The sequence below is a fragment of the Scylla paramamosain genome, chromosome 41 (genome assembly GCF_035594125.1).
Source record: "Scylla paramamosain isolate STU-SP2022 chromosome 41, ASM3559412v1, whole genome shotgun sequence".
Taxonomy (NCBI): Eukaryota; Metazoa; Arthropoda; class Malacostraca; order Decapoda; family Portunidae; genus Scylla; species Scylla paramamosain.
In genome coordinates, this window is record NC_087191.1 from 10,671,967 (window position 1) to 10,694,131 (window position 22,165).

The window sequence follows — 22,165 nt, forward strand, 5'->3', positions numbered from 1 at the left end:
GCGAAACTAACTGAAAAAATAGCAATAAACTGATCGCATTACTAATTGTTATCATTCCAAGTCACATTTCTCACCTAAAACGGGATTAATAAACACCTGCACTCTCACACCTGCCTTTCAGCTCACCAATTCACAGGTGTCTAATTAGCAGCGTCAAGACGGCCCATTGTCACCTGCTGATCTAGTCCCAAGGTTCAGGTAACAGGACTGTCCTCGCTCCTACGGGATTACACAAGTCTCTCTTACATATTCCTCCGTTTTCTGTGTTGCTTAATCTAATCTCGTTTTAATTTCCCTTGTAGATTGGCCTAAAAGTAATGTCTTAATCTTATTTATCATTGAATTTGAGACTAAAGTGTTCCTCAAATGTGTGACTTAAATTCCTTGATCTAGATGTATATTTTGTCTTAATTTGAACGTATCTAGTGACATTTCTCTGCTTGGTGTTTTAGCTTATACGACATAGAACGTTAACATAAAGCTTGTCTATAGAAGAAATGGATTAGATTTTTAATAATTACTGTCCAAAAGAAGGCAAGCATGAAAGAAAGAAAATAAAAGAAAGAAGAAAAAAGGAAAGGCTATATAACAATTCTAGAAAGTACAATAAAATGACGAATGCCTAAACTAAAGATTAGAGAAAAGAAGGAAGTGAACTAAAATTGTATGAAACCTAGTAACAAAAAAGTATACACATCGGCAAGTTATATAAACAAAAACCTTACTAAAAAAGGACGAAAAAAAAAAAAATACGCACCACAATGACCAAAAAACACATACAAATACACGGAAAACGAACATACGTACGTAATCAAATCCCACTCTCTCTCTCTCTCTCTCTCTTACAGCAGATTCCCATTTTCTACACGTGGAGGCAAATGCGGCGAGTCTCACAGGTAACTGTTATATACTTCACTCCAGTCTCACTCGTACGCACAAATTACATTAAGCCGCAATTCGAGGATTCTGGGACTTTTGCACCAGATCTGAGAAGCGACCGGTTGGAAATAAAAAGAAAGTGTATTACTCCATTTTCCTTTTTTTTTTTTTTTTTTCTCTCGTTCTCTCATTCTCTTTAACGTCCTCCCCTCTTGTTGATTTCTTCTTCTTCTTCTTCTTCTTCTTCTTCTTCTTCTTCTTCTTCTTCTTATTCTTCTGTCTCTCCTTTTTTTCTCCCTCACTGTTGTTTATTTACCTTGTTTCTCCTTATTTCTTGTTTACTTTCGCTCCTCCTCTATTCTCTTTGGTTCTTCTTCCTTTTCTCTCGTGTTCTCCTTTCGATAAATTTTTTGGTCCTCTTTTATAACATTAATAGTGCTTTCTCTATCTATCTTACAAATAAATATGATCTCTGAATAACTCTCTCTCTCTCTCTCTTTCTCTCTCTCTCTCTCTCTCTCTCTCTCTCTCTCTGGGAAAAAAAAAACACGGATCCATAACAACGAGGGTATCCAAGGGGGGGGGGGTAGGGGCGAGGGTGGTCAGGTAAGTGGGTGGGGAGGAAGGGCCCCCTCCCTCAGTCCACCAGTGACCTGTCTCCCCAGAAGGTCACGGCTGGAGGAGGGAGGCGAGGTCAAATGTCAAAGGGGAACTGAGTAGCGCATCTGTGAGGACCAAAATAGAAAACGTAAAGAAAAAAAAAAAAAGGAAAAAAGGAAACAATCAGGAAAGAAGTCAAGATAAAGAAAAAGAAGCAGAAAAATGTGTGGAATGTAAATATAAATGTAAATTCTGTTAAAGATGAAGATTGCTGATGAAATATATACACAATAGAGAGAGAAAGAGAGAAAGAAAAGATAACATAAATAACATACATTTCTGAATTCAATGACTCGAAAAATTAGTGATAATTCAACAAACAGATAAAATTGTGTAATTATCAAAACTAGCTGACTATAAAGCAATTAAGTGGAATACCAGCAATTAAAGGTGAAGCAATGAAGGTTGAATGTTGAGGTAGAGAATGTTTGATCTATTCTTAGTTGATTGTGTGTATAACTTTATTAAAATATGTATGTATGTATGTATGAATGTATGTATGTATGTATGTATGTATGTATGCATATATAAATGTATGGATATAATTATGTATCTCTGTATGTATGAATGTTATGTTTCTTAATAGATATAGAACATAATTACTTTTCTTTTTACTTTATCATGAAACTCGTTGAAAAAAGAAAAAAATATTATGAAGGAAAAAATTATATAAGTAATGGAATGATGAACGTGACACACACACACACACACACACACACACACACACACACACACACACACAGTAAGTCTCCCATCTTGACCACCCTCGCCACTCATCTATATAGAAAATACATTATATATTCATATATATTTTTCTTTTACACACATACAGTACAAAAAACAGCTCTAACAGTAGTATATGTACACACACCCTTACACACACACACACACACACACACACACACACACACACACACACACACACACACACACACACACACATAGCCAATACGCTCTTGTGAACATAATGACAAATTTACCTGTCTCATCTACACACACACACACACACACACACACACACACACACACACACAAGGTAAGCACTTCACCAGGTAAGTTTAACACCTGGTTACCTCAAGTTCACACGCGGCTTGGAAAAGACTAAGATGGAGCACACCTGAGGGGCGCGAGATGGAGTCTGTGTCTGGAAATATCTGGGAATTTACCTGGAAAACACGTGCCACAAGATTCACAGGTAAGCAGCGTATCGATAATAATAATAATGATAATAATGATATGTAACATTCATATATATAATTTAGAATGGTTATCTAACTTAGTAAATATGGATGAAAATACTATTAACAGCATTTTGAATAATAATAAAGTCTGCGTGAATCAAAAGTATTTCTAAAAGTAGAAAAAAAATGAAAAAATAAAAAAAAATAAATGAAAATACAGGATATTTTCTATATGACAACTTTAAGAACTATATTTGCCTTATTCCCCAGCTGGTGTGACCCTTACATGCACGCAGCTCAGCCTTAGAGGTCCGCCATCTTGAAACTTTAACCCGCGGGACGAAAAAGAAAGTGGGGTGAATGAAGGAGTTCCTGAAATTAAATGTTGAATCCTGCGTGTATAATTGACAGTTATAACAAACACACCGTAAAACACAATGACACTAAGCCAATGAACGGGCAGAGGACATAACGTGTACTTTCATCAGGGGTTGGTTACAGTAGTTAGGTAGGCTTAAGGTAGTCCATAAGTGTCCTATTTCGGCACCCCATGTTCCTCTTATAGTTAGAAAAAATACTCAAGTTCTCTGGTACGCTTCTAATGCTTCCCTCAGATATTGTCAGGAATGCTTTTTCTTAGTTTAATCAATGTCTCTCCGCTGCCTCTCCTTCCTGTGACTTCAGTATATCAGGTTGCTCTTATTGCCAGCGGTGGTTATGATGCTTAAAAAAATAAAATAAAATAAATAATGATAAAAATAATAAAACGCTTCTTTCTTCTGACACGGTTCTAATACTTCCTATTTATTTTATCTGGTACGTTTTCCTCCATTTAATCAAGGCAGATCATCCTCCCCGTGATTCTGCCTCATACTTCTCAGCACATTACGTTCACTTTATGAGCAACTGTTACTGGTCATGGTGCTCTGAAAAAAAAAGGAAAGAAAAAAAAGAAAAAAAAACTGCTTCCCTCTGACACACTTGTAATATTTCCTGCAAAGCTTGTCTGGTACGTTTAATCAAGGAATCTCATCGTCTTTTATCGCTCCGTGTTTATCCTCCGTTTTCTGTGTATATTCTTTCAAGGAATCTCCACCGCCTCTTCTTTCTACTTCAGTACCATAGTGTCTCCCTTATTGCCAAGTTATTGATCCCGGTACTCTGAAAAAACACTCCTTCTCTAATGCACTTCTGGTACTTCCCTCCAAGCTTGTTTAATAAGTCAGTCTTCAACGTAAAAGAGTTTCTGAACGTGTATACATTTTCTAGTCCTTTTTATTTATTTTATTTCAAAGTTTTCCTTGTTTTTCGCTTTTTACAATATATATGCATTAGCTTTTTCCTTATATCTTTAGTCTTCCACTGTAACTTATGCCTTAAATGATGATAAAAGCTGATAAAAATTAGGATAAAACAATATATAGAAAACTGGATTAAAAAAAAATTGCAAAGTTAAATTAATAAAACTCTCATTGGCATTTTACTCTCTGATGATGCAAAGCAGACACCATCCCATCACCAGAATCACAAAAAAAGACCCTAAAAATCCAAATGCCTTTCCTTAGAGGCTGTTGAAAGTTGAGATAAGAAGCGGAGACAACTGAATATACGTATGGTCTTAAATTTTCGTCTTCCTGATCTTACACACAAGCATCCTGACCTCCAAGACCGGCCTAGATCACGCTGGGTCACGCTGGGAAAGGGACAACAGAAAACGTAGCTCACACAGACTCCCACCTCGTTTTCCTCTCTCCGTGCTCCTTCCTTGCTTGCGTCAAAATATTGCTGTGTTCCCGTTTTCCTTCTAGAGTGTTGCCAGTGATGACTACGATTATTGCAGGATACACTATTGCAGATAAGTGTGTTGCATTGCTCCTTAAATTACCTTAGTGGAAATGAAATGACTGCCTTACTTAACTGTCTTTTGTGGTGCTGCTGTTGTTGCTACTTTGTTCTGCACATCTAAGGTTCATTCGTGAGTTCTGAATCTTATGAACGACGCACGAATCATACACCCAGTTATCCCGTGAGGCTTCGAAGCAAGAGACTCGAACCAACGAACGAGAAAGGCGTCAGATTCAGTCTCCTCTTTCCGGCCTTTCACAAACACATATTTTAACGCCAACGGAGAGGAGGGAGGGTGCTGGACAGGTAACAGACAGGTGTAGGCCGCCAGTAGACAGGTGTGGGGGTGGGAGGCACAGCACAACACCCTCCCTCCCTCCATTCACACACTACGTACTTACAACTCCGTCTTTTTAGAATACAAAAAATCACAGGAATTTATTTAATCTCTCCACGTTATAGAGAAAGTTTAGAGAAGGTTTAGAAGGTTTAAGTTTACAAACATATATAAATATTCCTTGAAAATATACAATTCTATGGGAACGAGCGAGCAGTGTTAACTACACTGTCTGGTGGGAGTTTGGAGAGTCAGGGCAGAGAGTGAGGGTAGAAAGTGTAGGTTATATCACATTGTTTAAAACGGGCGGGGGTGTGGAGGTGGAATGGCCCCCTCTCCCCCGCCCGCCTGTTGGGGTTAGTTGTAGGTGAGATGAGTGGAATGAGTGGTATAGACTCTTGTCCTGGCCAGTGGAAGTCCATCTATCCTTTACTTGTCTGACTTGTTTGTTTTACACTGATTTTCTTTCTTCTGGTGTGGAAAATAGGTTTAGTTTAGTCTTCCTTTCAGATATGTACGTTTTCTTTGGGTTTATTAGAGGGTACACTTAATTGTTTCTCCTTCGCTTCGCGTCACTGTTTTTACATGATAAGTTTCCGTACAGCAGATTCACGCCATTTGTTTCTATATATAAAGTGTTCACTATAGAATATCACATTTACAAGTAAGAAAAAGCAGTTATTATCAGTTATTATACTTCTATATAGCACATCTTATGTCATTCAGTGAGATAAGGTTTTCACTTCGTTTTCAAAGTTTCTATAAGCTCGTAGTGTATAATAGCAGGTTCGATATATATATAATTCTTTGTTATTTTCTACACCTTCCAAAACTTCACTTGGGTTATCATAAAAAGAATCTGGAACGGGGACGTCTTTTCACGTTTCCCAAGGTCATCAGATTTTCAAGTATCTATAGAGATTCTGATTTTGTGAGTATATATTTTCTCTCAATGCGGGGACGTTGAAAAGGGAAAGGGAGAGGGAAGGGAAGAATAAATCATATTCCTTCCCCCTCAAAAAAAATTACAAAAAAAAAAAAAACGTACCTTTCCCTTGAAAAAGAAAGAGGCAGATGAAAGAAAACGGATAAAGATTACTAACATTTTCTACAGCATGACCTGACTTGTATGAGGTCACGAATGGTGCTGACACACACACACACACACACACACACACACGCTGACACACACACACACACATGGTTAGTATTACGTGTATTTATCAAAAAGATGTGTGTACTTAAGTATTGTAATGAGCGTCAGGAGCATTAGTGGCAAGTCAGTGGTGGCGTGGAGGTGAGCATGAGGATGAGGATGAGTGACCATGAACAGTGAGTGTGAATAAATAGCGTGATCTGAACTGACTCACGAAACGTTCATGGAAATTTCTTGAGTTCAAAAGTTAGTTATTTTCTTTTTTTTTTTTTTTTTTATATCTTTTTCATGTATTTTTTTTCTTCATCTCTGTCTTTATTATTTATTTATTTATTTATTTTTTATACAGATTGGTCTAGTTCACTTAAGCTTTATTTGATCTTTTCTTTCACCTTTCCTTCCTTATTTATTTGACCTTAACTTCATATTGTTCACGAAATGCTTATTATTAATTTAGAAAAATAGTAAAAATTTTTCTTTTCATCTACTTTTCTTTTTCTTCTTTCATCTATACCGGAAAAAAAATCACTCCTTATTCTTTTCATCATTTTTCACGTATTTTCATCCATCCCTATTCAGTTTTTTTTTTTCTTCGTTTGCATTCGCGGTTCTTTCACAGTTTCATCAACTTAACTTCATATTTCGAAGCTTTCAACTTTGCGAAACGACACTTTTCTGGAAGTAATCATCCTTTTATTGAACTTTCCATTACAACACCTTATTATTGTTACTGTTGTTGCTGTTGTTGTTGTTGTAGTTCAAATGCGCAAACTTAATATCTTTTTCACACACTTCACCTTAAACTGAAACACGATTCGGAGCTTCGTATTTCAAGCTTCAGTTCTCAATACAGGTATACGATATTTCAATTCTTGTATACACTGTCAGGCATACTCCATGACGCCACGCTGTATGTCTTGGCTACGTAACCTACCCAAGTATACATAAACGTACATGAACAATAAGAAGTTTGCACAGTATGTATATTCTCTGTGTATATTTTTCGTGGTACACATGATCTCTGTACACATTCCCAGCATGTATACTTAAATGTGTATGTATATGTCTCATCGTAATTTTCCATCTTTCTATGTATACACGACAGGAACTTGAAATGTATACGCAAAGCCATCTGTACATACACACGCACGCACGCACACACAAACATACACCCGCTATAGTAGTACATATGTACGTACGAAAACCTGTGTACGTAAATTACATAGTGTACACTGTGAGTAGAAAACAGTACACACACACACACACACACACACACACACGTATTTTCAAAGGGGACGAGAAAATAACGTAGACACAGCGGCGAAACACATCACATTTTCTATCACCCAGCATCCCGTTTTCCTTAAGGGTACTCTCTGTTAATGCTGGCGTCCCTCAGGAGCTGCGTGCCCTTCGGCGGCGTGGTGGCCGAGGAGGGAAGGCGCTGGGACCTGAAGACTGTATTCTGTAAGGTTCTTTTCCACTTGTCCTGGGTGTCTCGAAGTTTTGACAGCCACGTTTGCTGAGAGAGAGGATGTGAGTGAATGAGTGTGAGTGAGTGAGAAAGATATTTTGAAAGCCAAGTTTGCTGAGAAAGAGAGAAGATGGGAGGTATGTAAATGACTGAGTGAGTGTGTGATTCAGTAAGTGTGTGTGTGTGTGTGTGTGTGTGTGTGTGTGTGTGTGTGTGTGTGTGTGTGTGTGTGTGTGTGTGTGTGTGTGTGTGTGTGTGTGTGTGTGTGTGTGTGTGTGTGTGTGTGTGTGTGTGTGTGTGTGTGTGAGTGAAAAGGAACTTCTGACAACCGTGTTTGCTGAGGGAGAGGATGAAAAATATGTTGAGTGAATCTGTGAGAGGAAACAAGAGAGTAAAAATAAGGAAATTTCATGTTTCTTTTATCTTTTAGGTTTTGCATACAGTTTGGACAGGTACGTGTGTATGTTTGTAGGGCTGACAAGATACAGTAAGTGGACACGTGAATGAGTGAGTAAATGAGAGCTAAGTAGTGAGAAAAACTGTGCAGGGCTTCCTTTCTTTATTCTTTCTTTATTTTATTTTAGTTTGCAGAGGTAAGCTTGTTATGTGAGTGAGTGAGTGAGTGAGTGAGTGAGTGAGTGAGTGGAGGGGGTGAAGGAAGGAGAAAGACAAAAGGAGTTTTTTTCTATACAAGTTCTGAAGGCCATGGAGGATTTTGCTGAGAGAGAGAGAGAGAGAGAGAGAGAGAGAGAGAGAGAGAGAGAGAGAGAGAGAGAGAGAGAGAGAGAGAGAGAGAGAGAGAGAGAGAGAGAGAGAGAGAGAGAGAGCAAAAAAGGCTGAAAGTGAAGTTCTAAGAGTTAAGTTTACTTATAGACAGAAGAATCAAGTACGGATATTGTGAGAGAGAGAGAGAGAGTGAGTGGGAGTGAGTGAGAGAGAGAGAGAGAGAGTAGAGTGACAGATGAAGTTACTAAGGAGGGGAAGAAGGAGGGATGAAAGGGAAGCAAGGAAGAAAAGTAGATGGAGTCAGTTGGAGGAGGAGGAGGAGGAGAAGGAGGGAAAGTGAGAGAGAGAGAGGGAGAGAGAGAGAGAGAGAAAGAGAGAGAGACGTTTGCTATCAAGTGAGTACCTACTTTCTATAAATGAGAAGGGATGGAAGAGAGAGACAGGGAGACAGGGAGACAGGGAGAGGGGGGGAGAGAGGGAGAGGGGGAGGAGGAGAGGTAAGGAAAGAGGGTATGAGAGAAATATCAAGAGACAGGTCGGAGAGACATGTTTCCTATAAAAGATGAGATAGTGTGTGTGTGTGTGTGTGTGTGTGTGTGTGTGAGGGGAGGAGAGGAAAGAGAGAGAATGAAGCGGATATATACAGACAGACAGACAGACAGACAGACAGATACAAGTATATACTGTAATATGATGGTAATGAGATGAAGGCAGGGAAATAAATACAAATACATTACTCTTTTGAAATACATACATCCGTAATGCACTCACTTTAATTATCACACAAAAAAAAAAAGTAACAACAATTTCCATAACATTTACCTGGAAACAACAACACCAACAAGAACAACAACAGCAACAATAACAACAATAATAATAATAATAATAATAATAATAATAATAATAATAATAATAATAAGGGAATAAGGAAAAACGAAAGAATATACACAGAAAACGGAGGATAAACACGGAACGATAAAAGAAAAGAACACATGAACGAAAAAAAAGTGATAAGTAAAGTAAAAGACGCGAAAAAAAAAAAAATGAACCATAATGAAATACACAAGTCACTTTATAATCGAAGAAACAGGAAGCAGAAAATCAACCAACACGAAAAGAACATAAAAAAACGAACGAAAAAAACGAAAAACAATGAAAGAAGCAGATAACACACACACACACACACACACACACAAGCATAAAAAAAAAAAAAAAAAAAGATACAGAAAAAAAACTCTCAATCCAAACAAGGTCTCATTCTCACCTTGATCTGTTCCGTCTGCGCTTGGAAGGTACACACAGTCACAATCTGCTGGAAGCGATTCAGGTTGACCAACACGAAGGCTGCCTCCAACTTGGACGCGGCAGATTCGTGGGGCGTCACGTCGTGGATAAAGAAGCGATCTAGTGACAGTGGTTGCTTGTAAACTATGTACCTTAACGCTGAGTCCCCGCCACTGGACGCACGAGAGCAGGAACTAGGCCAATTTTCAGTTAGGGACGATTTCTGCAATGTAGTGTGTATGAGATGGAGAGAGGGAGAGGGAAAGGGAAGAGGTAAGGGGAGGAAAGGAAATGTTAGTGTTTTGATGCAGAGAGAAAGGAAGGGAAAGGAGGAGAGGGAAGGACAGGTTAGTGTGTGATATAGGGAGAGAAAGAGAGGAGAGGGAGAGCAATGAAGATCAGGAAGGTTAAGTCGTTTGGAGAGAAAGTAAGAGGGGGAGAGATAAAGAGAAAAGGAAGGTTTGGAGAGAGAGAGAGAGAGAGAGAGAGAGAGAGAGAGAGAGAGAGAGAGAGAGAGAGAGAGAGAGAGAGAGAGAGAGAGAGGAAGGCTGTTTGGAGAGAGGGAGGGAGGGAGAGAAAGAAGAGAAAAATCAAGATAAGGAAGGCTAAGTGTTTGGAGAGAGAGAGAGAGAGAGAGAGAGAGAGAGAGAGAGAGAGAGAGAGAGAGAGAGAGAGAGAGAGAGAGAGAGAGAGAGAGAGAGAGAGAGAGAGAGAGGCTAAGAGTCTGGAAGAGTGGAGTGAGAGCGTGTAAGAGTGGATAGGAGTAAGAGGGAGAGTGAGAAGGGAAAGGAGAGTTAAGAGAGAGAAGAAATGAAAATATGAAAAGTTAAAAAGGAAATGTTTGAGAGAGGAAACTGTGTGTGTGTGTGAGAGAGAGAAGGGAGGGAATGGATAAAAGGGAGGAAGGAAAGAGTAAATGGAGTATGAGAAAAGTAGGAAAGGAAGTTTGCATGTCAAGAGAGAGAGAGAGAGAGAGAGAGAGAGAGAGAGAGAGAGAGAGAGAGAGAGAGAGAGAGAGAGAGAGAGAGAGAGAGATTTCACAAGACAATTATGGAGTTAATAAGTTTACTCTGACATGGATGGACACACACACACACACACACACACACACACACACACACACACACACACACACACACACACACACACACACACGCACGATAACCCATGGGGAAAAAATAATAATGCCAATGAATAAATGAACAAGTTTCCCCTATAATGAACGTAACTTTATTGACAAATCCTTATTAATCTTCTAAGTCTATTGTTTCCTTGTCTTCAACCTAAAAGAGAGAGAAAGAGAGAGAGAGAAAAAAAAGAAGGCACTGAGTTAATTTCTCCTGAGATAGAGAAAGAAAGGAAGAAGAGAGAAGGAAATAAGGAGGAGAGAAGAAAGAGACGGAGAGTGAGAGAGGAAATATAGAAGGAGGAGAGGAAAAAAAAAAGAAAAGGTGAAACAAAATGAGAATTGATGATGAGAGGGAGAAGGAAAGAAGGAAGAGGGGAGGAATGGTAAATAATAATGAAAGAAGGAGAGAAAAAGGGAGATTAGGAGACAGGAAGAGGCAAGTGAAATAAGGAAAAAATAATGAAAGGGGGAGAGAGGGAGATAAGAAGAGTAAGAAGGATAGAGAGATGAAAAATACTGATAGAAAGAAGGAATGGGAAAAGAAAGAAGATATGATGAAGAAAGGGAAAAAAGAAAAAATGAAGGAGATAAGAGAAAGAAAGAAAAAAGAAAAAAAATATAAAATGGTGGAAGTGATTAGAAGGAAAGAAACGAGATGAAAAGTAATGAGAGAGAGAGAGAGAGAGAGAGAGAGAGAGAGAGAGAGAGAGAGAGAGAGAGAGAGAGAGAGAGAGACGAATATTTAGAAGTTAGTTTGAAAAAAAAAAAAAAAAACAGGAGGAACTGTATTTCAAGGAAAACGAGATGTGTTAGCAGGGCAACTTGCGTGTATGTGACTACAACAGCAAAAATAATAATAAATAAAAAGAAAGGCGTGAAAGTACAAGATGACAATGGATGAAGACAAGAAGCAAAGAAACATACAAGAAAGCTAATGAGAGATAATAATAATAATAATAATAATAATAATAATAATAATAAAACACACACACACACACATAAAGATCTCAGAGCAGCCGGACTGTGGCATTTGGGCGGAAAAAACACATAGGAGGGACCCATTGCACCCTGCGTGTCACATGCGTTGCCAGACACCTCCTCCAAAGCTCCATAAATCACAATTGAGACCTCTATGACCTCTATGTCAGTGATATAGTTGCCACATGTCTCCAGAACATGAGAGGAAAATGAGATGTCAGAATTCAAAACTCTGGGCGCGAAAAATCTTGCCTAAATAGATGATCACCGCCTTTTAGGAGTTAACCATCACCATCACCATCACCAACACCAACCTTCCTTACCTCGGCATTACTCGCATATTTATTAACCTTACAGTCTTACCTTCTTATGCAGACCTTTCTTCCTTCTCGTGATGAGCAGCATGTCATCGAAGAGGATCACGTACATTTCTTGGGGCTTATTGTGATCCAGCATGTGCAGTGAGCCCTCCAGGATGATCTGACGGCGCGGCGACACGATAAGACGCTCGCAAGGCTGTCTAGAAATAGCGCCCTGCAGAAACAGACGGGGGAGCGAAGGATTAGTTCAGTCCACCATTCTGAAGTCCGTTTTCTTTGACTGCAGTTTTTTTTTCTTCAGTTTTCTTGTGTTTTGTTGTGTGGAATGTTACTGTGTGTTTCTTTTGGTCGGTTTGTTTTTAGGTTTGGTTTGTTTGGGTTGGTTTGATGTTTGTGTGTGTGTGTGTGTGTGTGTGTGTGTGTGTGTGTGTGTGTGTGTGTGTGTGTGTGTGTGTGTGTGTGTATTGTTTCTCTTCGTCTGTCTCACTTATTGGAGTTGATGTACGTGGTATCTCTCTCTCTCTCTCTCTCTCTCTCTCTCTCTCTCTCTCTCTCTCTCTCTCTCTCTCTCCTCTCTCTCTCTCCTCTCTCTCTCTCTCTCTCTCTGTAGGAAAGAATGATAACACACACACACACACACACACACACACACACACACACACACACACACACGGTCTTCAAACCTATCAGCGTCGCATGTAAAATAAAGTAGACATCTCTCTCTCTCTCTCTCTCTCTCTCTCTCTCTCTCTCTCTCTCTCTCTCTCTCTCTCTCTCTCTCTCTCATATTCAAGATCAATATTTCATTAGTTCCTTTCGAGGATACTGCTAATGTATTATTATTATTATTATTATTATTATTATTATTATTATTATTATTATTATTATTACGTATTGTAAGACGAATACGTGGGCTTGTGTAGATGATGGTAAGTAACAGTCTTCGTGGTTTTGTTCTTTATATATGAGTACATCTTCTATAGAAATATGTACAGGAGCTTTAGAGATTGGTCATGACGTACTGGTGTCTGGGATGGATTTGCCCTCCACACAACACACCTCATTATTTTTATCTTGTAAGGGCACTGCGAATCTTAATGCTTGGCCAACACTTCCCACTATGCTGCCTCTGTCTTGTCTCTTAACCCCCTGACTGCAATTCACTACATCTTTCCTTAATCACCAATCACTCTGAGGCACCTTCACTTACTCTACAGCCACCTCCAATCTTTAAACTGGATATAAATTGCAAAGTCTATTCTTTTTAATCCCCTTCTTTATTTTTTGTAGATGCTGACAGAGATTTAACTGTTTCGTATTGCAGTGAAAGGGTTTATAAGGAATAAAAATACTCTGCATTCTGGCTGACACACCCCACGAAGCAGACGCAACTTGTTTTGGCAGCCACACCCAGCAACTCTACATTCCTACTGTCATATTGCACCTGGACGTTCACGGTATGCTAGTGACAATATGAATAAAAACAAACTAGTGCCTAACATTATTATTATTATTATTATTATTATTATTATTATTATTATTATTATTATTATTATTATTATCAGTACAAGGAGACATTACACAGAAGTAAGTAAGAAGACAAAGAAGAGGAGGAGGAGGGGGAAGAGGAGGAGGAAGAAATCAAAGGAAAAATAAAAATACAAACAAAACAAGAACAAGAACAAGAAGAGAAGAACATGATCAAAACTAATGAGACGAACAAAAACACAACAAGAAAAATAAAGAACAAGGGGAAGAAAACAAGGATAAAAAAAAAACAAGGAGTGAAGAATAAAAACAAAAAAAAAGGAAAAACAAACAACAGAACAAGACGAACAAGAAGAAAAGAGCAAAAAAAAAAAAAAAAACAAGAAAAACATAAAGAACAAGAACACAGTACAAAAAAAATCACTAATACAACACAGTAATAACTCTTAAATGCTACAAAAAAAAAAAAAAAGAAAAAAGAAAAATGCAGTCAGTTCTCACCTCGTCCCTAATTAAACACCTGGGAGTCCTCTTCTATCCCGAGACAATCAGTGGAAGTACAGGTAAGGAGGGGAAGGGGAAAGCGACCCTAAGTACTCCCCCTTTAAAGCCCAGATAAGTGTGAATTATTTGAAGAGAAAACGCACGCAACTCCATTCTCCTTTACATGTTTAAGGGGACACTATGATTTTCAGTAGGTCGTTTTATTATGCAGGATATTGTGCCGAGATATTGTTGGGAGTTTTAAAGGGTAAAGTTTATTGGTGTGTTGTTCTTTTTGGCCTTTCGTGCGTTATGTTTTACGAGTTTATTTTAGGGATAAAGAAAAAAATATATATATATAATTTTAGGAGATCCATTAAATTATTTTTTCTTTTCGTTTTCTCTTTGTACGTCATATTTTAGGCGTTTATTTTGGGGACATAGACAAAATATAACTTTAAAACATCCATTAAGCTTTTTTTTTTTCTTTTTTTGTCTGAAGCACGTGCTGTTATTATTATTATTTTTATTATTATTATTATTTTTTTTACTTTTATTCGTCTCTCTATTCAATTTCCTTTTTTTTTTCCTTCATATTTCTCTTCCAGCCACGTCTATTCCTTTATTTCTCCCTTACAGTTTTCATTTCCTCTTGTTACTGCCTCATTTCCTCCTCTTGTTCTTCCGCCTCCTATTCCTCTTCAGTTTCCTCATTTTCCACTTCCGCATTTCTCCTTTCCGAGCCATTTTTCTCTTCCTTTTATTCGCGTTTCTTCCTCCAGTTTAATCTTAATTTGCTATGTCTTTTTTCTTTTCTTCTTCCTACTGCGCTTTTTTTTTTTTAATGCAAATCTTCTCTCTTCTCTTTCTCCTCTATTTATTCCTCCCTCGGTCCTCTCCTCTCCTCCTCCTCCTCTCATTCACAGTAAAGATTCTTCTCCTCCTCTTGCATTTTTTTTCTTCTTCTTCCTCTTCCTCCTCCTCCTCCTCCTCCATCGTTTTTTATTCATACATCTCATGTCTCCCTCCCATTTTTTTCCTTCTCCTCCTCCTACTCCTCTTCCTCTTCCTCCTCCGTCGTTTCTTATCCTTATTCCCTCTGCGTGTCTCCTCCTCCTTCTTCATTGCTTCTTATTTTTGTTCTTCCTCTTCCTCCTCCTGCTCCTCCCCCTCCACATTATCGTTTCTCATTCTTCCCCTTTTCGTCCCCTTCCTTTTTTCCTCTCTGGTCGTTTTTTGTTCCTCCTCCTCCTCCTCCTCCTAACCCTCCTTTATTCCTCGCTTTCCACCTCCTCCTCCTCCTCCTAACACTCCTCTCTCATTTTCTATTCTTCCTCCTTCTATCCTCCTTCTATTAACACTTTTTCTTTCCTCCTCTTTCTAACCCTTCTCTGTTCCTCCTCTTCCTCCTCTTTCTTCTCCTCGTTCTCTTCTTCCTCCTCCTCCTCCTCCTCTTGCAGAAGTTGACAGCCACTTCGACACATCTAACTTGACCAAATTCAAGGGTGGAAAATTGAAACTCCTGCCCTCCATCTCCCCTTTCCCTCAAAAGAAAGAAAGAAAAAAAAAACACTCAACTTCTCTCTCTCTCTCTCTCTCTTTCCCCCCCACCACCCCCAAAAAAAAAACTTCCTTCCCCGAAAATGAAAATAGAAAATTGCGTCTCCCGTCCTTCATATTTCCCCCCCCCCCCCTTAAATAAAGAAAGGAAAAGTACAGTTTGTTTTGGCTACTTTCTGTTCCTTCACACACACGTTCTCTATTCTGGACACCTCATGAACATACAGGTACTTGAATCCCTCTTTCAGACTTCTTTCCTGCTATATCCCATAAGATTTTTTTCCTCTTTTCTGTTCCTTCACGTATTTTGGCTCTTTTCCCTCTCTCTCTCTCTCTCTCTCTCTTTAGGAAATGACGCCTCAGTGGGCCTTTTTTTTATATATATATTTGGTTCCCCTATCCCATAAAAACCTTCTATTTTCTGCTACTTCACGGATTTTGGCTCTTCTCTCTCCTTAGAAGTAGCGCCTCAGTGGACCTTTTTTTTTTCTTTTATAATATTTGTTTGTTCCTGGCCAGTACACGTCTTACATGATAAAAAAAATAAAGTTCTCTCTTGTAGTCACCTCAAGAACATAAAGGTCTTCTTTTATGTTTCTTCACGCATTTAATCTCTTTTCTAGCCACCTAATTAACATACAGGTACTCTAATTTACCATCCAGGCTTCCTCTTTTATCCTGGACCTTAATCAAATTCCCCTCTTCTGTTCCTTCACGTATTTCCTCTCTGTTCTAACCACCAAACAAACAAAGAAACAAACAAAAAACAAAAACATACAGGTATTTTCATCTAACCTCGAGATTTCTTGCTCCAAAACATAGCAACCTTCTCTTTTCTATCTATTTACGCATTACTCTGTACTAACCTCCTTAAAAAACAGGACAAAAACATGCAGGTATTTTAATTTAACATCCAGACTCCTCTCCTGCCCCATCTCATAAGAACCCTCTCCTCTCAGGCTCCTGGACTCCCAACGCACACAGCAGCAGGGGCAGTCGAGGGTCGCCACGCTGCAGGTAGGTACAAGTTTCAAGGGAGCAGCATTAAGGTACCTCAGACGCTAAATTGCTCCTTTTTCTTGGGTCTTCTTCTGCTTGTCTCTTTTTGGGAAGCTGTTTTATGTGAATTATTATTATTGTTATTTTTTTTTTATTTTTTTTGTGTGTGTGTATTTTTTTTATTTTTTTTTAATCGCCTCAGACACTTAACTGGTCTTTGTCTCAGATCTGTGTTCTTTAATTTTTCTTTTTCTTGTCTTTTTTTAAGGTGTAATGTTTTTTTTTTTTTTTGTCATCTCAGAAATTAAACTAGCCTTTTCTCTCGCATCTATTTTCTCTCTCTTTTTTTTTTTTGAACGTCGTTATGAGCGGTGGTTCTTTTTTTTTTTTTTGTCACCTCGGAAACAAAATTAGACTTTCTCTCAGATCTACGTGTCTTTTTTTTTTCTTTTTATTTCCTCCATTTTTTTTGAAGTGTTATGAGCGGCATTTCTTCTCAACATTCCTGATCTTTTAGTCACCTCAGAACCTAAATAAAACTTTTCCTTACATCTACTTGTCGTTCTTCCCTTTTCTTTCTTTAATTAAGGCGTAAAGAGCGAAGCCTTTTTTGTTTTTCTCATTTTTTTTCCCCATAGTGACGATTTCTTAATACAGAAACAAGAGAGAGAGAGAGAGAGAGAGAGAGAGAGAGAGAGAGAGAGAGAGAGAGAGAGAGAGAGAGAGAGAGAGAGAAAACCCCTCCATATACCACCAGTTTGTCCTGTGAATCACCATCAATATTTACCAGAGCAGAGAAAAAGCCGCTTGTTTATTCACCGGACCAGCAAACTAACCACACCCACAGACTATTCAAACCTGTATTCTCTTAAGTAATCCTATTCAGCTCCATTTAAAACTATATAATCCTGCTTTTTTACGTAAGAGAGAGAGAGAGAGAGAGAGAGAGAGAGAGAGAGAGAGAGAGAGAGAGAGAGAGAGAGAGAGAGAGAGAGAGAGAGCAGACAGGAAGGGTTTACTACATAGTGTCTTTAAAAGTTCTCCCTGAAAGAGTTTAAGTCAAAGGAAAGGAAAATACAGAAGCAACCAGGGAGTTCCATTATAAACTTTAAATAAATCTTCGTAAACTTGTCATGCCATGTAAATCTATATAATCTTAAAACATATATAATCCATTGTGGTTTTGTATAATCTATGTAATCGTAGGTAGACTTGTATAAACCTGTATATAGGAGTGAACCTTTTATCAAGTCAACTTCTATTTCTACGTAAACCTGTATATGTAATCCAATGTAATTTATGTAATTCAATATAGTCCTCAATAAACTTGTATAATTTTATGCATGTACGTAAGTAAACCCGTAATTTTTAGATAAACTTATATAATCCTAAATGTATGTATTTCAATGTAATTTATGTAATCCGATGTAATCCCAGGTAAACTTGTAACTTACTACACGTATCTTATCTACACGTATATAATTTTCTGTAATACACCCCTGTCTTGAAAAACTCCTACCTTAAGCTATTCAGAAACCCTCGTACCTTCTTTATCTTATTCTCGTACACGTTCGTCCACTTTCATTAAATTCAGCACCGTGCATATCCACCCGCCACTCCCATTTTCTTTACATCAGTGACAAAAGAACACGGGGGAACAAAAGAAATTCGAGAAAAGAGATCCACGGAAAAAAAAAAAACTCCCTTACTTTAATAACGAAAGAAAACGAAAAGAAACTAATTACAGCTGATATTGTGTTAGGCAGTTCTGGGTTTTCCTGAGAATGCTTGAGGGAGTTTAAGTCATAGGAAGGCTAGTAACACACACACACACACACACACACACACACACACACACACACACACACACACACACACACACACACACACACACACACACACACACACACACACACACCTTACCCACTTCTGTATTTCCTCCTCCCTCTGATCTGAACTGTTTCAAGATGGAGGTTTCAAAACACTTCTCTTCAAATTTTGGACAATCCTTCTGACTAGATTCTTTGGGAAACTGGTAATTTTTTTCAGCCTTTTTTGTTGCTCTTGGCCAAAGCCCTTCAACCCCTTCTTACACACACACACACACACACACACACACGCACACACACACACACACACACTAAAAAGTTATGGTCCCCCTTATGTTCCTTTCCTAAGTCAAGTTCTCTTTTTGGTTCACTCCCATCTTCATTCCTGTCTCTCCTTTACATTCACTTTTTTTTTTTTTCCTTTTGGTCTCATTTTTTAAAATTTCCCTTACAGGTTTCCTTTATAGGTTTCCGTGTTCTGCTAAGTTGTCAAATTTTTCAGTTCCACTATTTTTTTTAGTTCCGTTTGTAATCTTACTTTTTTTTTTTCAGTTCAGGTCTATGAAATGTTTTTTTTTATTTTCTTTAAATTATAGTAATGTTTCTCTACATTTCCTTTTTCAAGTCTTTTTTTTTTGTCCAGTCCTCTTCTTTTAATTCCCGTAATTCCTTTTCAAATTTCTGTTTTTAGCTGAATCTCCTTTTATTAGTTCAATTTTCTTTCAAATCATGCTTTTTAGTTTCTCTTTCAAATTTCCCTTCCTAGTTTGATTCCTCTCAAACTTCCGTTTCAATGAAATTCCCTTTCCTCATTTTTTAGTTGAATTTCGTTTCAAATTTCTTTTTTCTAGTTTTATGCTCTACTCGTAATTCTATTCCCTTTCGAACTCCCCTTTTGTAGTTTTATTCAGTTTGAAACCCCCATTTCTAGTTTAAGTCCCTTTCAAACTCCTTTATTTCTAGTTCAGTCCCCTTTCAAACTCCCTCAGTTTTAGTTCAATTTTCTTTAAAATCTCTTAAGTTTTAGCCGAATTCCCTTTCGAACAAGGTTTCCTAGTTCAATTCCTTTTAAAAATCTCCTTAGTTTTACTTCAATTCCCTTTGAAATCCTGCAGTTTTAGTTCAATTCCCTTTCAAACTCAAACATTTTAAGCTCCATTCCCCTTCAAACTCACCCATTTTTAATTTCCTTTCCCTTTGAAACAATCTTTTTTAGTTCAACTCCCTTTCAAATTTCCCTGGTTTCAGTTCAATTCTCTTTCCTGGTTTCCTTTCACGCCGATCCCCTTCTAAGTTCAGGGACGAGCATTGCAAACCCCGACACAGTATGCATGCAGGACCCAACCCTTCCTGGCACACACACGCTGCTCTCCCCTCGTTAAGAGCTTCTGTATATCCCAGCAAGAAAGTATTGAACATTCCCCCAATCGATATGAATAGAGAGTGAACGAAAACAAAGGACTCGGGTTGGTAATCACACGTTTGTTATTACAGTTTTGGTTTGGTTTCATTTCATTACGTTCGGCTGGGTACGGTTTTTTTGTTTTTCATTTGTTTTTTATTTTGAAAGAGTATCGTATAGTTCTTTTTTCCTTTTTATTTGTTTTTTTCTTCTGTTCTTCGTTTTACATGTGTTTTTAGTAGATTATTAGTCGTTTTGTAGCTATCATCATCATCATTATCATCATCATCACCTCAATCACCATCACCAGCTGCAGGACCAATACTTTCATAATTTTCACTATTATTATCAAGCTGAAAACATCATAATCATCATAATCTCATCTCATACACTATTTTTCCCGATTTTCACTGTTTTTCTTCTTCCATTTTTTATTATACTTTCATTTCTTACTTGGTTTAGTAGTTATCATCACTACCACCGCCTTTGTTCATCATCAACAACAACAGCACCATCATGACTATTATCACCACTATCACCACCACCACCACCACCACTACCACCACCACCACCACTGATAAGCATTACAATTAACAATTTCACCTTAATTCCCTTTTCAATCTGTAACCACCTCGTTTCCTGCACTTTAATAAGAATTCTGAATTAATATAACACCTAATCTCTTTAGCATAATTTCCTATTATTTAATGCTCTACGTAATATCACAGTTATTTCCTGCCTTTACATTTTCAACTCATTCTTCTTTTATCACTTTGTTTATTTATAGATTTATTTGTTATTTCATCTACTATTTTGTACGATAATTTTAGCTTCGTTCTCGTGTTTTCATTTTACATTTTTTTTTTTTAATTGTTTTGGGAGTGTTTTGTGGTAGTTTTGTTCCCTGAAGTTACATGGTATTTTAGTCTATCTATTTATGTACGAAAGTCTGTACCTGTTTCTTTGTTTCTTTGCCTTCCTGTCTATCTATCTTCTGTTTCTCTATCTGCCTGCCTTTCTCTGCCTCTGTCTGTCTCTCTCTCCTTTCATACACATGCACACAAAATTTTATCTCCTAGCATAAAACACACACTCACTCCTCTCACATATTCACACGCTTTCTCTCTCTCTCTCTCTCTCTCTCTCTCTCTCTCTCTCTCTCTCTCTCTCTCTCTCTCTCTCTCTCTCTCTCTCACCTCTTCTCTCACACCCCTACACATAATTTTGCTTCTTTCCTCACTCCCTCACGCATTTAAAGCTATAAACGTTGCTTTCCTTCCTAACACTCCCCCTCTTTCACACCTTTCTACACTACACCAGTTCTCTTATGCATTCTAATACACTTACACCTGTCACATTCACCTAACCTCATTTAAAACAACTGCACACACATTTTCTCTTCTTATTTCCTCTTAGATTCAAACACTCTACATACCTTTACTATTTCTAACGTGTATGTCAAATATTATTGGGTGTTGTAATAGTTTTTGGATAAAGTTATCATTTGTGAGGAGAGAGGAACGTAAGGTAAGCTGAAAGAATCCATCAGACCTATACGTGAGAGTCACTATAAAAAACATCTACCTTTATCTATCTATTATAAAAGCGCTGTTCTTGTTTATTAGCTTTCTGTCTCTCCTTTCCTACATTACACACTCCTAAACTATGTCAGTTCTTCTCTCATTGTCCATTCCGTAGTTTAATTTTCACTTTCTTAACATATTTATTTTATTATGTCTTCTCTTTCTTTTAGACACACTAGTTGTCGAATTTTGCTTCTCCCATTTTCTTCATCTCTTCTCTCGGATCCTCACCCAGTTACTTTTTCCTTCACTCCTCACATCTTCGTCTACTGCCTTACTAATGCTATCTCTCCTACCCTTCCTTACACACACACACACACACACACACACACACACACACACACACACACAAGGTCTTCCCACCCACCCATCCTCTCTCCCTCTCTGAAAGACACAAACACCTACCTTGAGGAACTCCGGGATGTACACTTTGGGGTCCAGCTCAGTGACAGGCGGCCAGAAGATGTTCCTCTGAATCTCAAGGAGCCGTTCGAAGTTTTTCAGCCACTTCATCTTGTCGTCGAGTTCCCCTGGGTGAGAGAATGCAGGGTCAGGGGAGAGGGAGGGAGAAACAGAGGAGAGTTGAGTGAGACGGAGTGAGGCAGAGAGAGAAGTTGGGGAGGGTTAGGGAAAGGGAGAAAGAAAGAAAGGAGAGCTGAGTGAGGCAGAGAGAGAAGTTGGGAAGGGTTAGAGAAAGGGAGAAAGAAAGGAGATTTAGAGGAGGAGAGAGGGAAAAAAAAAAGAGAAAGGGAGGAGATTGAGGAGAGATAGCACAAGAGTTTGAGGGAGAAATCTTTAAGGCAGTGAAGTAAGGGAGGGGTTGAGAATGGGAAAGGGAGGGATTTGAGGAAA

General features: G+C 38.2%; 1 protein-coding gene across 10 annotated transcripts in view; it reads right to left on the reverse strand.

The window, feature by feature from the left end:
- The window catches only part of LOC135092993 (pleckstrin homology domain-containing family G member 7-like), a 212,478-nt gene that overhangs the window by 12,113 nt on the left and 178,200 nt on the right, over nucleotides 1-22,165 (reverse strand). For 7 of the 10 annotated variants that reach the window (XM_063991823.1, XM_063991818.1, XM_063991819.1 and 4 more), the window contains 3 exons: nucleotides 21,719-21,843; nucleotides 12,013-12,183; nucleotides 9,523-9,765 (listed from right to left, as the gene is read on the reverse strand). In XM_063991823.1, coding sequence (XP_063847893.1) covers nucleotides 9,523-9,765; nucleotides 12,013-12,183; nucleotides 21,719-21,843 — 539 coding nt within the window. Of the gene's footprint in view, nucleotides 7,581-9,522; nucleotides 9,766-12,012; nucleotides 12,184-21,718; nucleotides 21,844-22,165 lie in introns of all 10 variants that reach the window. The other 3 variants (XM_063991824.1, XM_063991825.1, XM_063991827.1) reach the window with 2 other exon arrangements.